Genomic DNA, 19,071 nt, shown 5'->3' with positions numbered 1-19,071 from the left:
GGTGGTCTCTGTCTGGCTTTGGCGCAAGCCTTAGCCAACCAGAGATCCGATTTCTAACAATAACCTACTAAAACATAATTGACCTTGAAATCCTGATGTTATGCACAATTCGAAAACAATTTGAAAACACAGATACACAAATACAAGGCTGTTTTATTTCTTTTCTGGGCAAGCTGTATGGCAAAGGATACAAAAAAAAGCTTAGCAGAGGAGTGCATTTGAAAAAGCAAACTTCAACACAAAATTAACATAATTACATCATTGACTTTCGTCCCACCCGGCCAGGTAGAAGAAATTTACAAGTTTATGTCTGAGCAAATATTAGACAGAAAATAAGGAAACTGGCAGAATGACTCAATTATGTCTAAGGAATATGGATAGGTCACATAAACAAGTTGGATAAAAGAAGAACTCCTAAGGTTAAAATACCATGCTGAAACTGTTACTGGAGTTGCTTAGATGATGAGGAAAGAAAACAATAATAGCATAATTGCTTCAATTTTACAGTTTCTTGGAAGCTCTCACAAAAGAGTAGAGTTTCCAAGAAATGTGATCAATTGCAATCAACTGTATAAACATAAACTTCCACTAACAACTAAAGAAAATCAGGTGCAACTTATAACAAAATGCGGACAATTTGGTACAATATTAGGGTTATACTACGTGAAAATTATAGCATTTACTTTGGAAAAGAAAAAGTATTACTACTTTCAAACATCTACATTATGCATTCTAAAATTAAATACTTTCTTCTCCAAACAACATAATGCTAAATATTTACTCACAATCTCTCCAAAATTATTACAAAAACACTCCAGAAATGGCCATTAAAAACCTGAAAAACAATAAGATCTACAAAAAAATGCTCCAGGCAACACTATAGTCAATGCAACCTCAAAACTCTTTAAAACCCCATAAATGCTCTGTATTTCTACAAAACACTCCAAGGAATACGTGGACAAAATGGAAACTTCAAAAGCACTAAAATATTTAAAGTTTGATCTCCATTTCTTCTCCAAAGAATGGCATCCACACCACTGTGTGCTGTTCGTGTATGCCACCTGTAAAACAAAAATGTATAGTTAAACACAATACTATATTTTTGTAATACACTAACAAATACTTGAAAAAGTTAGAAAAATATAATACAACTTAATGTAGGGAAAAAAGTATGAATTAGTGAAACTTAACAGAGCTGATGTAACCGCGACCAACTGCTGCCTCATCCATAATGCCTAATACAGAAAAAAAGTGATAGAAAAGCAAATTACAGAAAAAATAACTTATGAACAGCACTCATTCACTGTATTATACATACTATAAAGGTACAGAAAGACGTATAAAAAAGTTAGACATAACATGTAGCAAAAGGTCTAAAATGTACTATTAATAAAAAATGTTTAAATACTTTAACCTAAATATAACTTTTAACAGATAAATTCCACACTATTAAAACATAAATACACAAATGAATGAAACTAACAATATCTCACCTTTTACACAGGAAACAATATTAAATTATATTTAAAAATATTGCTAAATCAATTAAAAATAATATAAAACTGACATTGATTCTTTCTTAAACAGATACAAAAATACAGAAGAAAATAAATAAGACTACTCCTAAAGTAACTTGTAATAAATACTAAATATGAATTAAATACTTTTTTCACAGTCTGAAAATGTAAACAAAAAGATACGTTTCTAAACAGAGGAAAACAAAAAAGAAAGAAAACACCATTCACTACTGTTTTTCTTCACTGATATGTAGTTACAAAAACTACTAATACACCTTTAAACTCTTACATATTTTAGTTAAAAAAACAGTATATATAAATGTTTTTGTTCTAGAAAGAATAGATAACATTTAAATCATTTAGAATTTTGATAAAATGATTAAAATGAACTAAATATTATTTTTAAAAACAATGGAAAGTACTGTTAAAAACAATAAAGAATGCACTTTATTATTAAGATGTTCTTAAAACTAAATGGTTGTCTCTTTCTCTTTTTTTAACCCTCCCAAGCCGTCCCTGAAAACAGCTAAAAAAACAACAAACAATTCCTATTTTTAAAACCCATGAGCCCATCCTCAAAAAGAAACTTATCCTCTGGAAATCTCATGTCCCAGCCCTAAACCCTAAAAATAAACCCATGACCATTCCAAACACCATCCACCAATTACAGTTAAAAATACTAATACCCCATTACTCAAACATACCTGTGAACCAAAAAACACCCTTGCACATCCCCAAGCACAACTTTAAAATTCTGAATTTACCCAAATCCCTCTACCAGCCATAAACTATGAAAAATCTATTATCCACAAAACACTATCCAATTATTACTCCTAAAATTCAAATACACCATTATTTAAAGACACCAATGAAAACATCTCCTAACCGCTTTAAAAACTCTGAAATATACTGTCCTCAAAACAATACACCCTTACCTTTAAGAAATCTCAATAATCTAAACTCAATTAGGCCCCAAACCCCTTAAACTAACCCAAAACCCTTGTCCAACCCTAAGCCCCAAAAACCCATTGCCCTCAAAATAATACCCAATTACCTAAAAAGCAAAATCAATATCTCATCCAGAAACATAATGTCAAACCTTTAAACTTTTCCTTAACTAAAAACATTTCACAGCACTTAACACTGAAACCCCTCTATCCCCAAAACACTGCACACCCAAGCCCCTAAAAATCATGTTGCAAATTACCCATGCTTTGTAAAGGTAATATGTATTAACTTACCTTGTTGTTGCAGTGAAGTCATTGTTGGGCCTGCATTGTTAATGCAATTCATGGTCCTGGATCTGCTGTGGGCAGTTATCGCAACTCATAGTCGGGGTTCCGCAAAAATCATATCATGGCGCTTCTGGTACAAGCGCAGAGTAAAACATCTCTTTAAAATAAGGTCAGTAGTGACTTAAATGCAGTCCTCTTTTATGAACTTTCTTAAAACTGTCTATGATAGGTACTGTATTTTAGTTGCCTTTATATAGAGTTTCATCCCCTTGATGAGGTTACAAAAAGCATTTGAAGACTAGTATTCCTCTTGCCTCTATAAGTGCTGGACATGGCAGTGGGTGTGTTGGTCATGTGGCTTATATGGGTAGTGTTCCGATGTCATACAGTTGGACCAAAGACCTGTTCTATTTTTTTTTTATTTCTGCACCTAGTTTTTTTTTCTCCAGTTTTTTATATAGCGCGAACTTGACCCGAACCGGGTATTAGAGCGCTTTACATAGCACCAGTTATGTTACATAAGGACACACATTCATTTTTATTAGGCACAGGGAGATTAAGTGATTTACCCAGAATCACGGGAGGTTTTAGCGACATTACCGAGACTCGAACCCGGTCCAGTCGAGCACCCTAGCCGTTAGGTGAAAAGCCTTTATGGATAGAACACTTAAGCAGTAGAAGCTGCTGTATGAATGGGTAGTGTGTGCAAGGAAAACATGATCTATAATGGGAAGCATTGTTGCGACGTGCATGTTTACTGAGACTGTTCAACCTTGTCACTGCAAGCATATGGTTATGTTTATACAAGTGTTTGGAAAAAGTGTGAGATTAAACCCAGTCATGGCAACTTCAGATCAGTCTGCATTTTACAGTCTAAAACACTATGAGAACGAAGTGCAGGAGAGGCCCAGAGGTGAAAGGGCCTACCTTAGATCCTGTATGGGATGCTTCATTTATCTACAGTATACAGTCTGGCATCCATACAAAAGCAGCAGTGGATTAAACCATCATGCAAACAGTTATTGTATGTGTTTGAGGATCCAGCCCTATATATATATGGATAGTTATTTCTAATAGAGAAACCAACAAAAACTAAATTCAACACACTTAATAATTGTGCTCATCACAGTGATATCACAGTTCTGCCTTGTGCTTCTTACTTACATTATAACAAACTTTTTTCGCAGGCCTCTAGGAAATGCCCCATAAATTAAAGTAACTATCCAACTGAGGTTTCAGAGCTCTATTTTTTGTCTGAATTTTAAACCAGGAGCAGAAATGAAACCAATTAGTACAGTACTATTTAATCTGTTAATCGTTTGGATCTTACCCATATCATCATCAAATATAGACTTGGGGTCCACTTTTTTCTTACTCTTCTTTTCTTTTGGCTTCACTGCTAGATCAGAAAATATATCTGCATTATCAAATATGTTTGAATCTGCTGCTTTCTCTTTCTCTTTTAATTTCTTTGCTGGTTTAATAGCTTCACTGGCAAATATATCATCCTGTAAAAAAAAAAAAATCAAACACTTATAAGTATTTCATACGGTCAGGCTACTTTATTCACTGTTTAGGTGAAGACTTCTATTGTGGAGTTTACAATGTCAGAAACACATTTTAGTACGTTTAATTATTTAAAAGACAATGTACAGTGCTTCATGGAGGTACTAAATAAACGGATAAACCATTTGGTAGTGTCCTTTCTGATAGATATGATGACATCTGCAGATTCCTTTCCATGAGTAGAAGTGGACTAGAATGTTTTTATAGCAGCAGTAAATAACTGGCGCTGGGTGACAGCACTCAAAGTAGTATGTGGAGTAGCAAGAATGTCAGAAGTGATGTAGGGAATACAAATAATAAGCAATAGGAGCCAGCAAAACCAGTTCTATTTTCAGAGTTTTCATAAAAGTACTAATAATTATTTTCCTCCCCAAATGCATCTTCCTTGCCAGGATCTTTTTCCACAATCCAGTAATAGATCCCATGCTCAGTTGATCCTCTTCCTTTCCTCACTTAGGTATTCAGTACAACGCTTTCATAGCCTGCCCAAAGAATCAACTGCATATTCCATTTTTCATCTCTGGGAGCCCAAGTTGCCTTCCAATGCATAGTTATCTCACGTCTTTCAAGAACAAGAGCCAAATCAATAAACCCTGTACTGTTTTTGCACTTGGCAGATCTTGGAAATCTCCCCAGAAGACAAGTCAAAGGAGCACAATCTTTCGTTCTCTGCATCACCTCATTCATACAGGACACAACACATGCCTCATGGAAAATCCAATATATTTTTCCTAGAGTCAGATATGCCTTGTGTAAATAATAAAAATTAATCAATTTAATTTTTGCCCAGTCTACCTCCGATATGGGATGTGCAAAATCTTCCTCCCTGTTCTCTTTGAGACCTACTCAGCCTGACATTGTGCAAAGTACTGACAAGCACTATGTTGTTTTGGCTCTTCTACACCCATTACGCAATGAAGAAACTCTGGCTACTACTGTCCGATGTAACAGAAATTACCGTCTAAGTATCTCAAAAGAGGCTGCGAAATCCTCAAATGATAACAGATACCCATCGTCATAAAGATCTCCTATTCTAAACACCCCATGATTTGACCATTCTACTAGGCCTATTAGTCTCCCACGTGTAGCAATTTATTCCAAACTTTTCAATGGGAAGTCAAAGGTAAGGGACTCTTCTTATAATGCATATTGCTAAGCGACTTGTTCTTATAATTAATACTGGTTTCCAGAGATTCCTTTATTGGACCGACACCCAAGCAACTCCAAAGGAAGAGCACTCAGACAAATTGGGATTGGGCTCTATCGTGCTCATCTAAACTGTAATACTGGTCAAAGGAATGCACAGAGGATCTGGTAACTGCCTGACAGATTGGCAGTACAGAAACTCCATTAAATAAAGTCAACGTTGCCCTTTGAATGGGTTCAGAATGCTTCATGCCGATCTTTAACCACTAATTCACAATGGGGTACATAAGGAAAACAATCAATATACAATTTCTTAGCTGCCTTGCTCACCCTAGAAACCTCAAAGGCAATACACAGTTTATCATTGTCCTGAAATCTGCCTACCTAAGAATATGCTGCTTTAGGGATTGTCTGTGATTTAACCCATGCAACCTTTCCAATACTCCTAAGGCTGAGGTTGAGAGTCTAAATGCTCCTCGAAGAGACCTTGTATATATATGTTCTACTTGAAAAAACCAGGGCAGAAGCGGTCCTTTTGTAAAACACCCATCTGAGAAGGGGTGTCTCAGTAGGCTCTCATACAGACATTATCCTAAAAAAGTCAACGCCACAGCACTGACCAACACATGTGGAGTAGCAATTATGCATGGGATGGGCATGGCAGTATTAAGAGCTATGTTTTCATCAAATGTCGCATAGGGATTGGCTTGCTTTAATGTACATCATGAACACTGGTCATGACCCCTTTATTTGCAGTGTAAAGAGGAAGCTGAAAGTGCTTTAAAAGGGGACTTTAATGAGGTGAGCCACAGGGAGGTGAATAGGTGGGGGGAGGGCAGGACAGGACACGCCAAGTAACATCCATTTATGTAGGACAGGACCTAAAGGAACTGGGGCTGTTGGATTTGCGATGCAATTTACACCCAACAGAAAAAGACTACACATTTTACACTCACATATGCTGCTCCTAATTCCAGGATAGGATACTATACCTATCATAGGAGGTAACAGCAGAAGTAAAGAATGCCACTTTACATTCCATCCCAATGTCTGACCATGCAATGGTCTCAATCATATTATATAGCATTTAAATTCAAAATATCTTTATTCGAATATAGAATATCCATAAAAGCACAATAAAGGAAGAAAGACAATCCATACATAAAAACATATTAAAGCAAAGAGGTACAGTTCATTTGTAACAATGACTAAAATGGACCACAATTTACGGTGCGTTTAACAACATTACAATGATATGCAGTTCTGATGACCTTCATTGAGTACACATAGTTCTGCGTGACCGTACAGCTGACTTCAGGAATTAACCAACATGGAAGATTAATTAATTAATCTTCCTCTAGTTTAAACACGTTTGTGTATGCTGCACTGAAGTCGAAAATGGCGCGTTTTTTAAAGAAAGGTATCAAAAAGCCTTTTGTAAATTCAGAATAAAAACTATAAAAGAATAAAAAATGCAACATTGTTTGATTACTATGTGCGTTGCATGGGCAGGGCAGTGCATCAAGATCAGCAGTGTAGCCCAGTGGGAAACATAATAAATATTTCATAATGCCTGCCCGTAAGCGAAATAGCTGCCCTCTTTCCCAGTGTCCTATAGGTTTTAAAAGGTATCTGGGAAGCAAGTGAGAACAATCCTCTATGGGCATGTACCTTGCAACTGAGGTTTTCTTGATCTCTCTCTGATGCCTTTCGTCACTATACTTTTACGCCTCTTGTATCACCTTTTTACTAATTAACTCAGATTGGATTGGGTTTGAAAAGATGCGCAGGTGGTTCACGCTCTTAAGGCTCTTTTTTACAGCATCGAGCCATGGTATGTCCCCACCTCCCCCACATCTAAGGCAATTAATTATTATGTCACGGTGAGGGTTGCTGCACTGTTCTTCCAAATTGCAACCCAGAATAGTGCTGGACGCGCCCTAATATAATTTTCGATGTAGGGGAATTTCAGTTCTTTGTGGCACACATATACAGAGGAGGAAATCGGGGCTCCAAAGTTTCCTGCAGTCTGTTTTCTTCACCTTGAATGCTACTACACTTGTTAAAGCCCTACATTTCTGCTCCATAGGTTGCAGTGGGGGAACACTGTAGTTTAAAAATCTTCTTAAGGGCTAAAACTACTTCAGACCTTTTGGGTTGGGGTAAACCCAAAATTGTGTTAATACTTTGTGACAACTTACTTCTGCCGTATGCCATGTGATCAGACCAAGAGCCATTTGTAGCGTAAATTAACCCAATATAAGAAAAAGTGCATATTATATAGCATAACACCACCACCAAGAGGCAAGTAGTGTCAATTAGGGAGGAATATCTTACAAGACTCGGCTAAAAAGGTCTAATTAAAACTCTACTTAAAACAGCACTGTTAGACACATTGAAAGTAGTGGTTAGAGGCAAATTCATTGATTTAGCCTCTGCAGTTAAGAGAAACAAGTAACTATGTCAACTCAAACTAGAACTAGCGCTAAAAAGGACAGAGGGAAAGCATAAGAGGTGCCAGAAAGGACTTTAGACAACAAATGAATATTTAGGACCCACTACATGCACAATTGGTCAAAAAATAGGAAAGGCCCGAGTTAACTCTGAGGCACAAGGTGTACACAACAGGCAAAAAAGAAAACACACACCCTGCTTACCAATACCCTAAAAGGAAAGAAGAACTCCAATATAATAGGGTACACGAGAGAGCAGATATGGAGAAAGGGAGAAAGGAAAGCAGTTTACACAGTATGGATTTTGAATATTTTATATAGCACGATTGCCCATGAGCATCTTGGCACAGAAATCTGCTACATTAAATGCTAAAAGACAAGGAGCTGGGATTAAATGCTAAGAAGAACCTGTAACCGATCACACTGCACAAAAAAGTATCCTGTTTTTGAGGAGTTTCCTAAAACAGGACAGATTGGACCGAGATCTGAGATGTCCTGGTAAGTTAATCAAAAGTTGGCAAGTGGTGTAGATGACACAGCTACCACCCCACTTCATTTCCTTGATTTTTGGAACATTAACTGTTCTAGAGGTTGCCAAACCCAAAGCTTTTCTGGGGGTATATCAGGAGAAATTTATTTTCAAATCTTCTCTGCCTCCACCATGCAGTGACTTATGTGCCAAACACAGTGCCTTGAAACCCACTCTTTTCTTCACAGGTAGCCAATCAAACTCCCTTATTGCCCCTGAGACTGACTTGAATTTAGGAATTTTCTTTAAAAAATTAGCCACTGTGTTCTGCAGGCACTAAAGTTTCTTAAAGGACGCTAGTGTATGCCTGTGTGTAATGCATTATAGTAATCCAGCCTAGACAGAACTAGGGAAGTGACCACTGACTTCTTAAGTTCATATGGGATGAAAGGGACAACTTTTAAAAAATGTTTAACAAAAAGAAACAGGAGTGGGCGAGTTTATTTATCTGAGTGTTGAAAAAAAAGACTAGGGTCAAAAATTTGCTTCAAATTCCTAACTGAAGATACCAGAATAGAGATAGGGCCCTGAGTCTGAGGCCACCAAGATTGATCCAAAAAGGAAGTGTCCCTGCCAAAAAGGAGAACCTCAGTTTTATCCAAGTTTAATTTGAGGTTATTACTCATCCACTGAACTATTGCACCCATACAGCTGTTGAAATAAAGTGCAGTGGCAGCTACATCACTAGAGATAGACACAATTTCTGTGTCATCCGTGTATGCAACTTAGAAAAAAACAGATTTACAGATCAATCTTGTCAGGGAGGCCACACAAATGTTAAAAAGTGTAGGGGATCAGTGAAGAACCCTTAGGAACACCACATGGAAATGAAAAAGGCTAAGATACAAGTCCCACTAGGACAACTGATTGCTCCCTGCCCAAATGAAAAGAGCAAAAGAGATCAGTAGCTGAACCACCAATTCCAATCTCCATCAGGCATTCCAGCATGACAGTGACTCACTGTGTCAAAGGCTGCAGATAGATTCAACAGGATCACTGCATCCTTCCCCTCACTGACTAAAATACTTCTTAGCTCCTCAATGGCTACTACCAAGGCCAACTCAGTGCTATGTTTTGGTATAAAACCAAATTGCGCAGAACCTAAAATTACATTCACCTTCAGAAACTCAGACAGTGCGATATTCATATGCTTCTCGAGATTTTTTGTCGAGAAGGCGAGGCGAGATATGGGACTATAATCATTTACGTCATTTGCATCTAGCAAAGGTTTCTTTAGCAATGGGGGGGATGGAGACCTTTTTCAACTCAGTAGCAAAATAACTTGAGTCCATGATGGTAAACAGTAATATGGTGAGGGGAGGAGCACCTCCCCAACTATATCAGGTAAAATGTTTGGCAGACAGGGGTCAGATGGGGCCAATGACTTTGTTTGGCCTGTAAGTTCAACTACTCCTTCCACAGTAAGAGGAGGAAACTTACAAAATTAATTGTTATCAGGTGCTGTCTCATATAACCCCATGGCCAGGTTTAAGGCCATACCACTGATATTCAATATTCCATGTATATCCTCCACGTTGTTTTATAAAAATTCTAATAGCTTGTCACAAAATACTTGACTAGGGGACAATGTGCAGCTAGACAATACATTGGAGAGGACCTGGACAGTTTAAAAAAGTTATCTTGTGTAGTTCTTGGCTGAATGCATTTTTTTTTAGAAAAATACTTTGGGCCATATGCATCAACAACCTGATTTGCGATTCTCAAATAGCAATTTTTTAGAAATCGCTATTTGAGAATCGCAAATAGGGATGTATGTACAAAATCACAATTTTTTTGCGATTTCTTAGAATTTCTTAATTGCGATAAGAAATACTTTCCCATTCATTTCTATGGGCCAGGAGGCCCACAGGAATGAATGGGAAGTTATTCTCAATTCGCAATTTGAGAATCGCAAATTGAGAATAATTTCAAGGGTGCAGGGGTGTCCAAAGGACACCCTGTTGCACCCCTGAAATTAGCATGGGTGCACATGTGGCGCACATACATGCCCAAAGGGCATGTATGTGCTTCACATTGCACTTTGAAAAATGCAAAAAAGTGCATTTTTCAAGGAATTCGCAAATTACCACCAACTTGAAGTTGGTGGTAATTTGCGATTCCTTAAGGCCAATTAGCATTTTTTTGAGTTCCTTTTATTCAATATATTAAAACACAGCAGCCAACGCATTTCACCCACACGGGCTTCTTCAGGGCAAAGACTTTTGGCTGCTGTGTTTTAATATATTGAATAAAAAGAACTCAAAACAGCATCATTGTGAAAACACCACTATTTCTGTCATCGCAGTCTTCTTCTTGTGTGGGATTTGAACCCTCTGATATTTTGCTTGGGATCCAATGCCTCTCCCACCCTCTGTGTTGATGTATTGTATTTGAAACCAATTGGGGGTGGCTGGTTTTGGGAGGTGGGCAATGGCTATTTGCAACTCATATGCATATGCATTAGGACCCCAGAAACATTGGTAGTAGATGCAGCAAGATATACCCTGCCACCGTATCTGTTTGTATTAGATGATCATCCTCCTTGATCTGTCGGCCGCATTCGACACCATGAACCACACGGTGTTGGTGCGGGGACTACGGAGGTGGGAATTGAGGACTCGGCGCTGGCCCTTCTCTCCTCTTTTTTGCAGGATAGGAAACAGAACCTGAGGTGGGACTGCTTAGAGTCGGACAGTTTCAATCTGCCCTGTGTTGTCCCGCAGGGATCTGCTCTGTCCCCGACGTTATTTAACATCTATGTGAAACCATTAGCAACATTAGTTAGGAAACATGGTTTCACATTTGTGTCGTATGCCGACGATTCTCAATTAGTGATATCCCTGTCAGATAGGCCTGAGTTAACAGCTACCAGTTTCCACTCCTGCCTAAAGGATATCATGAAGTGGATGACTTTGAGTTTCCTGAAGATAAACACAGGAAAGACTGAAGTGATTGAGTTCGGAAATGGGGCAACGTCATCATGGGGGAATGCCCACTTTGAGGTGCCGGGTTGAGGTGCCGGGTTTTTAAGAACCCGGTGGTGCCAGGGGATAACACCCGAAGACCTCTGAGTTCTCCCTTGTTCCGGACCACAGAAACACGGAGTCTTCTAGTCGCAGTCAGAGATCAAGTTTTATTGGCAGCTACCAAGTAACATGTGTCCTAGAAGCACGACAAACGCGGATCGTGTGTTCTCAGGAGACTGTTCGTTTTTACAGAACAAGCCTTCTCCTTATATACAGAAATAATAGCTGCAAGCAAGAATTCTTGAGTTTATGATATGGCTGTACACATATTTCTACAATAATACAAAGAGCGAAGTCATGTAGGCAAGCCCATATTTTAGACGTCCAGTTCGTGATAGATTACCCGGTCAGGCCCGGAACTCCCATCAGATATCGACGAAACCCCAATAAAGAAGGGCACCTCAAAGTCATAAAACTGGCCATAAACAGGGTGCGTGGACAGGTGTGTGTGTGTGTAGAAAACATGATCTGTACGTGGTGAATGGTTTGTGGTATGTTATGCATTGATGCTATCGTATTCGGCCACTGGGCGAGGAGCTGCCCAAACAGGTTTGGCTGGAGGCAAGGGAGTCAGTTGAGACAGGTCAGGGGGGAGTCAGGGAGAGGTGGACGTGTCCTTTTAGATCAAGCTCGACCTTACTCAATTGACTTATCATGAGGGCAAGACACAAGATGGATGCCGTTTACAAAATGGAGTCTGAGGGGTCGGAACGGAAACTACGATTTAGGGGCGTTGGCATTCCTCGATCATGACGCAAATGCATAGGAATGATGTCCTAATCATTAGCGGTCTGTTGATACCAAATTCGTCATGGGATATTGATATTTTGTGGCACGGGTATTGGATCTCGATATCGTGATAACAGTAGGGTCCAGAATTTCAGAACCACAGACCCTCCTTTTGCCCTTATGTAAGACAATAACTCATGTTAATCTGAGTCTAAATCTGTATTAATGAATTCGTGGAGATGTTGCTGTAGCATCATTCTGTTGCTAAGTTCGTCCCTTGACACAGGCTTCCTTACACATGAGGTAGCACAGAGGCCACATAGTGCAGGAGCGCACTGTACACACAGGCAGAACATAAACAGAAGCGCTAAGATCATCCCAACGAAGATCAGTGTTTTCCATCCCCAGGCAGTGATCAGGCCCCAGAACCACCCTAGAAGGGACCAATCTCCTTTTTCCACGTGAAGGGAACCAGATATTTCGTGTAGTTTGGAGATGGCCTGGTACACTGTCGGTGCATTATCAGGGATGAAAATACAGCAACTAGATTGGATCACTCTGCATACACCACCACGATCGGCGAGTATGATATCTAGGGCAACTCGGTTCTGAAGGGTCATAAGTCGATCCGACTGAAGCTCGGTTGTCAAGTTGTCAAGGGCTCCGGCCGTTGTAATCACGGCGGATTCAACTATCCTTGATAACTGGCGAATATTCCTGCTGTTCACCGTAGGCCCCCAAAATGGCAGAAAACCCTTTGCGAAGTCTGCAAATTCCTGACTCGCGGTGTCGTCTTTACTCACAACACCTCTAGCTGTCCTTGTCCGATGGTAATCTGCTCTGGCCGTGTAGGTGGGAGGCAGCAGAAATGAGATGAAGCATGTACCTGAGAAGTCAGGGGGCAACCATGTATAGGCTTGGTCGTGGCAGACGAAATACGTGCCTTTGGCTGCTAAGAATATAGGGGAAGTTCGGGAAGCGAACACATATGTTTCCGTGCATATGCTCTTTCCTAATTGTGCTTTGGGATCCCTACCGATACCTTGTAAACATAAGTGACCTTTGTGGGGCACTATCCAAACTGGGCGGGATTTCTTTGCTGTCTGTCCCTTACTCAGGGAAATCCCATTCTTAGTTATGTTCCAACGACTGTATGGAGTGAGTTCATCTTTGGGGATCGTTTGATATGTGTCGAACTCCCTACTCATATTTCTTATCCCTGCTACTAGTGCCTTGTTACTGGAATCGCTCTCAGTGGAACGGGTCGGGTATGGTTCTAGGGCAAATAGGAACATGGTCTGGAAAGCCCACAGAGAACCATAATAACTGAATGGCAGGATGAAGTATGGGATACCCTTATCCGTTGTGTGTGGCATGAGTCCACATATCCAACAGTTCGATGTGTTCATTATGGACTGGTGTTGGTGTAGGAGTTGAATGAATGAGTTGTTTACAAATTCGAGTCTTCTGGCAGACTCGTGTTCAGGTAGAGGGTGAAAGGAGTGTGGAGAGATAGTAGGAGGAGGTGGTGGCCGGGTGTCATTTGAAAAAGTAACTTGGAATACGAATAGAGTATAACCAGTCAAAAACATCGTTATGCTACACAACATTAAAATACATGTTATCAAAAACCTTCTTTTGGCCAGTACAGTGCATAGTTGTCTTTCAATGTTCGTGAATCTGATAGGTCTCTTTACCCTAGGAAACTCCGTCCTCTAGTTGCTGCCCGCGGTGGTAGATTGATTCTGCCAGGGAGTGCGCTCTGTTCAGTCCGGGGTAACTCCCTTGGACCAACCAGAACCGTTGACCTAAACGTCCCCAGTTGCACTCCCCAGACTTCAACCGCGACCCTAGCAGCAGAACCGGATGGCGGTTCGAAAATCAAAAATGAGCAAGTTCCCTGGGCGAGAGAGCTGAAAAATCTAAAATAGTTCTTAGGGGAAGGGAAATCACATTAATTTGCTTTTTATTAGTCTCTTTGTCTAGACCGTAGATTGTATCGTCGTTTCCCAGGTACGGTGTGGTCTTCAAACAATGTCTCAGGTTCGGTAGTGTCCAACTGCATTGACGGTGGCACAAGTCCTTGTAAAATATGATCACTCTCCTTTTCGGTACCAGTTTCTTTTAAACGTGCATCGCTGAAAGGGATGAAGCGAGGTATGGATTCTGTCTCAGAGTCGGCAAGTCCTTCATTGACCCACCGGTCGTATGGGAGGGGTAGAGGGACCCGTTTACAATGGGTCCCGTGCACCCAGTTCTTTTTGCCTTCCACCCGAACGGCTGATCTCGTGGAAAGAAGTACCAGGTATGGTCCGGTCCACCTCGGCTGTCCGTTGTTTGTGCGCTGGAATTCCGCACCAAGACCCACGTGCCGGGTTCGATGGAGTGACCTGGATCGTCAGAGGCTGGCGGAGAGGAACTGTGAACCTGTTGGTGTAAAACACGCAATTTAGTTGTCAATTCGCACAAATAGTCAAGCAGTACGGGGTGTTCTATTTCGCTGAGTTTCTTTGACCTTGGCACGCCCCAGACGTTGGCTGGGCGGCCAAACACTATCTCATGGGGGCTAAGTCCTAATCTGGAATGGACGGTCATTCTGGTTGACAAGAGTGCTAGAGGCAAGGCGTCAGGCCATTTAAGACCTGTACAGGCTTGGATCTTGGCTAATTTGAGTTTTAACGTGCCATTGTAGCATTCTACTAATCCAGCTGATTGGGGGTGATTTGCAGCGTGGAACTTTTGGTGTATGCCTAGACACTCACACACTCTCTTCATCACGCGTCCTACGAATTCACTTCCATTATCACTCCAGACAATTCTAGGCATACCAAATCTAGGGAAGAACTCTTTGACAAGGGCTTTGGCAGTTGACAAGGCGGTATTGTCCTTAAGGGGGTACGCTTCCACCCACCTTGACAAAGCGCAAACAACAACGAGCACATACTTCAGATTGTTGCACCTCTCCATGTGGATGAAATCGAGCTGCAAAACCTCGAACGGATACGTTGGAGGCGCAAAATGACCAGCTGGAGTTGGGGTTCCCTTACCGGGATTATGCTTCAAACATACCATACATTTTCTGACCACGTTCTCTGCATATTTTGGGATACTACTATTCTGCCATACTGGGGCCAATAGCTTACATATTCCTTTCGAACTGATGTGCGCAAATCCATGAGCCATCGTTACTACTGCAAGTACATAGGCGTTAGGTAATAGCCATCGCTGGTGTTCTGACAATTCGACCCAACAACCATTTGCATCTAATCTACCTTTACTTTCTCACCTCTTTCTCAGTTGCCTCGGCTTGTATAGATTTCACGCTTTCGATGGTGTCCTCACACATTCCCACATCAGTAATCCATCTAGCGGGACCTACAACATACATCCGACTCATTGTGTTCCTTGCAGTCTCTTTCGCAACCTCGTCTGCAAATGCATTCCCGTGGCCAACATCGTCTTGAATCTTTTTGTGTGCACTGCATTTCACGATGGCAACTTGTAGTGGCAAGGTCAGTGACTCGAGGAGCTCATTAACTAGCTTACCATGCTGTATCTTTGCACCATGTGACGTTAGGAATCCACGTTCACGCCACAATCTCCCAAAACTGTGAGCCACACCAAAGGCGTATTGGCTGTCAGTGTACACATTCACTCGCTTTCCTTTCGCCAACACACATGCTCTTGTAAGTGCAATTAGCTCTGCAGCTTGTGCAGAATTGTGGGAAATGCGCGCGGTCTCTATAATGGTGTGTAATGTTGTTACGGCATAGGCTGCAGTCGTATCACCATTTGGCAACTTGAAACATGAACCATCAACCCATAAAGTATTGCATTCAGGAAGGGGAGTGTCCTGCAAGTCTACTCTCCCTTTTGTCTCTTCTTCTGTCCTAAAGCAGCAGTCATGTTTATCAATCTCGTCTGTTTTTGTCGGGATGGGTAGTAGCGTAGCGGGGTTGAGTGTATCACCCCTCTTTATGTGGATGTGACTTGCTAACAGTGTAAGTTCGTAACTGGATAGTCGAGCGCTAGTGAGATGTTGTGTCTTCGTCCTGTTTAGCAAAATGTCTACTGCATGCGGGACCATAACGATCAGAGTATTATTCATGACTAATCCAGCGGACTTTCGAATGCAGACAGCTGCTGCGGCGGTAGCCCTCAGACAACTTGGTAGGGCTTTAGCCACAGGGTCTAGAGTTGCCGAAAAATACGCGCATGGGCGCTGCTTGTCCCCAAAGTGTTGTGTTAGGACTGATAATGCACAACCTTCCTTCTCATGGACGTATAATGTAAAAGGCTTACTGTAGTTGGGGTTTCCCAACACCGGAGCCGAACACAATGCATCACGCAACTCGTGGAAACTCGTCTGACAATCTTCAGACCAGGGCATAGGATTGGGCGTATCTTTACAGAGTAGTGCCAGCAAAGGTTTGGCTAGTGGTGAGAAATTCGGTATCCATTGTCTACAGTACGATGTAATGCCCAAGAAGGCTCGAACCTCTCTCTGTGTCCTTGGGGCACTCAGTTCTGCAATTGCCTGTATTCTTTCTGGTGTCAGTCTCCTTCCCTCCTTCGATAAGATGTGACCTAGGTAGGTTACTTCTTGTCGACAAAATTGTAGTTTGGAAAGAGAGACTTTGTGCTTCATGTCACATAAGTGACGCAATAATGACAACGTGGCTTGTTTGCAAATTTCTTCAGTGTCTGCAGCGATCAGCAGATCGTCCACATACTGAATCAGAGTTGACCCATCTGGCAGAACAATAGTGTCCAGTTGTGTTTTCAGGGCCTGACTGAATATTGATGGGCTTTCGCAGTAGCCTTGAGTAGCGCACTTGAAGCGGAAGCTTCGTCCTCCTAAATTGAATCCAAAAATATCTCTACTCTCCTCAGCAATCGGGATGCTGAAGAAAGCGTTCTTCAGGTCAATCACCGAGAACCAAGCTGCTGAAGCTGGAACCATTGTCAATAAAGCAGTAATGTCGGGGACAACTGGAAACTGTGGGATAACTACCTTGTTCACTTCTCTGAGGTCAATCACAAACCTGTACACAGGGGGCTGTGAAGGATCAGTACGCTTTAAGACTGGTAAAACTGGACTGTTACAAACATTTCCTATTGTTTCTTCGATGACATCTTTGTCAATCAGATCATAAACAATCGTCAACAACGCTTTTTCGCATTCGCTGGATATTTTGTATTGGGGAATACGTGGCAACCTAACGTTGGCTTTCAATGTTATGACATACGGTGCTATCTCCAAACGACCAACATCATTAGAACCATTAGCCCAAAGTATATCAGGAAGACACGACAATTCAGTTGCAATATTTTCTTTTGACACATACATTGGAGAAACGACTTTCTTACCTAAAGTAAGCTGTACTCCCAAGGGAGAACAGTACAAAGTCGCATACAACCTCTTTAGTAAATCCAAACCTAACAAATTTTCACCGCAACCTGTTGTCAAAATGAGGGGTGCTTCTAATTCGCATGGGCCAACAGAAAGGGACATGGGACTAGAGATTGGGTTTCTAACAGGGGCGCCAGAGAAACCTACTGATACATTCATTTCGCCAGACAAAGGTGCGCCAGGAAGTTTTGAGTGCATAATAGAACTTTTTGTAGCACCAGTATCCAGCAGAAATGGCTCTGACACTCCTGAGGTAATTACCTCGACATAAGGTCCATTCTGATCTACTGGAACTGAAACGACTCCCTCTCTTTGTCCATGGCTTTCCTAGCAATCATTACCCTCATTTTCGTGTTCGGTGTAATAGTCGTCAGCATAGTACTGAGCTGACCTAGACGATGCATTAGTCTGTTGGTCAAAGCTGTTCATGGAATTCTGAGGCGGAAAAGAAGCTGTGTTCTGGGAGAAATTTCCACGGCCCCTACCTCTAGGGGCATGTTGAACACCTCTTCCCCTTACACCTGAAACACCGTTTAAACGTCGCGCAAGAGCCGGACAATTACTTTTAAAATGACCCTCTTCCTTGCAATACGCACATTGATTCGGGCCATACGGAAGACGCTGATGGGAAAACTCGTTTCCTTGCGCGTTTCTCGAATACTGCTGTTGTGGTTGATAATTGGGCTGACTAGCCATACGAGGCGGATAGGCCTGCTGGAGAAGAACCTTAGTTTTCAAATCTTTAGTCTTTTTGTCTACCTTATCTAGCTCGTCTTTGCGCCTATTTTCATAGTACTGGGCTGTAGCTAAAATCTGCGCTGACGTAGAGACAGCCCAAGCACTCTCTGAATCTTTTAGTTTAGTACACAGTTCAGGAAGCAAATTATGTACGAATTTGTCTACAAACAATCTTTGACCACCCTCGGTAGCCATATCTTGACCACTATGATCAGTGAAAGTCTCCTCAAATCTCGTGAAAAAGTCAGACACATTCTCATCTTTCTTCTGCTTGCACGCAGATAGCTTGTCCCAGTTTACGCGTACTTCAGGCATTATTGTTTTCATGTACGCTATAATCCTACCGGGAAGTTCGGCTATTAACGGCTCAGGTTTAGAACCACCAATTTGTCTAGCATCTATAGCGGTAATATTAGCCCATGAATCACCTAGTTCTTGGTCATGGTCCGTATGACGAATTTTACTCCATAAAGGATGTGGAACAACATTCCCAAACAACATGTCTACATCCGCTAAATTCATTATACATGAGCTTGCAGTTTGCGATAACTCCTTATAATACCCAGTCGGGTTTTTACGGGGATCAGGTAGTGTCTGCTTGAGCGCTAAAACTTCTGATCTTTTCCAGGGGACATGTACCCATACACGCTGGAAATGTGGCAGAATTGGCGGTACTACATTTGCATCGCCTTCCCTCCAAACCGGAGGAACCTCTCTCA

General features: G+C 41.3%; 1 protein-coding gene across 3 annotated transcripts in view; it reads right to left on the bottom strand.

Moving 5' to 3' along the window:
* The window catches only part of LOC144754851 (WASH complex subunit 2-like), a 770,229-nt gene that overhangs the window by 61,383 nt on the left and 689,775 nt on the right, over positions 1 to 19,071 (bottom strand). For all 3 annotated transcript variants that reach the window (XM_078643106.1, XM_078643107.1, XM_078643108.1), the window contains one exon: positions 4,083 to 4,260. In XM_078643106.1, coding sequence (XP_078499232.1) covers positions 4,083 to 4,260 — 178 coding nt within the window. The remainder of the gene's footprint in view (positions 1 to 4,082; positions 4,261 to 19,071) is intronic.

This window comes from Lissotriton helveticus, chromosome 5_1, assembly GCF_964261635.1.
Source record: "Lissotriton helveticus chromosome 5_1, aLisHel1.1, whole genome shotgun sequence".
NCBI lineage: Eukaryota > Metazoa > Chordata > Amphibia > Caudata > Salamandridae > Lissotriton > Lissotriton helveticus.
The sequence above is the reverse complement of the archived record's forward strand: the minus strand, read 5'-3'. Positions and strand labels throughout refer to the sequence as shown.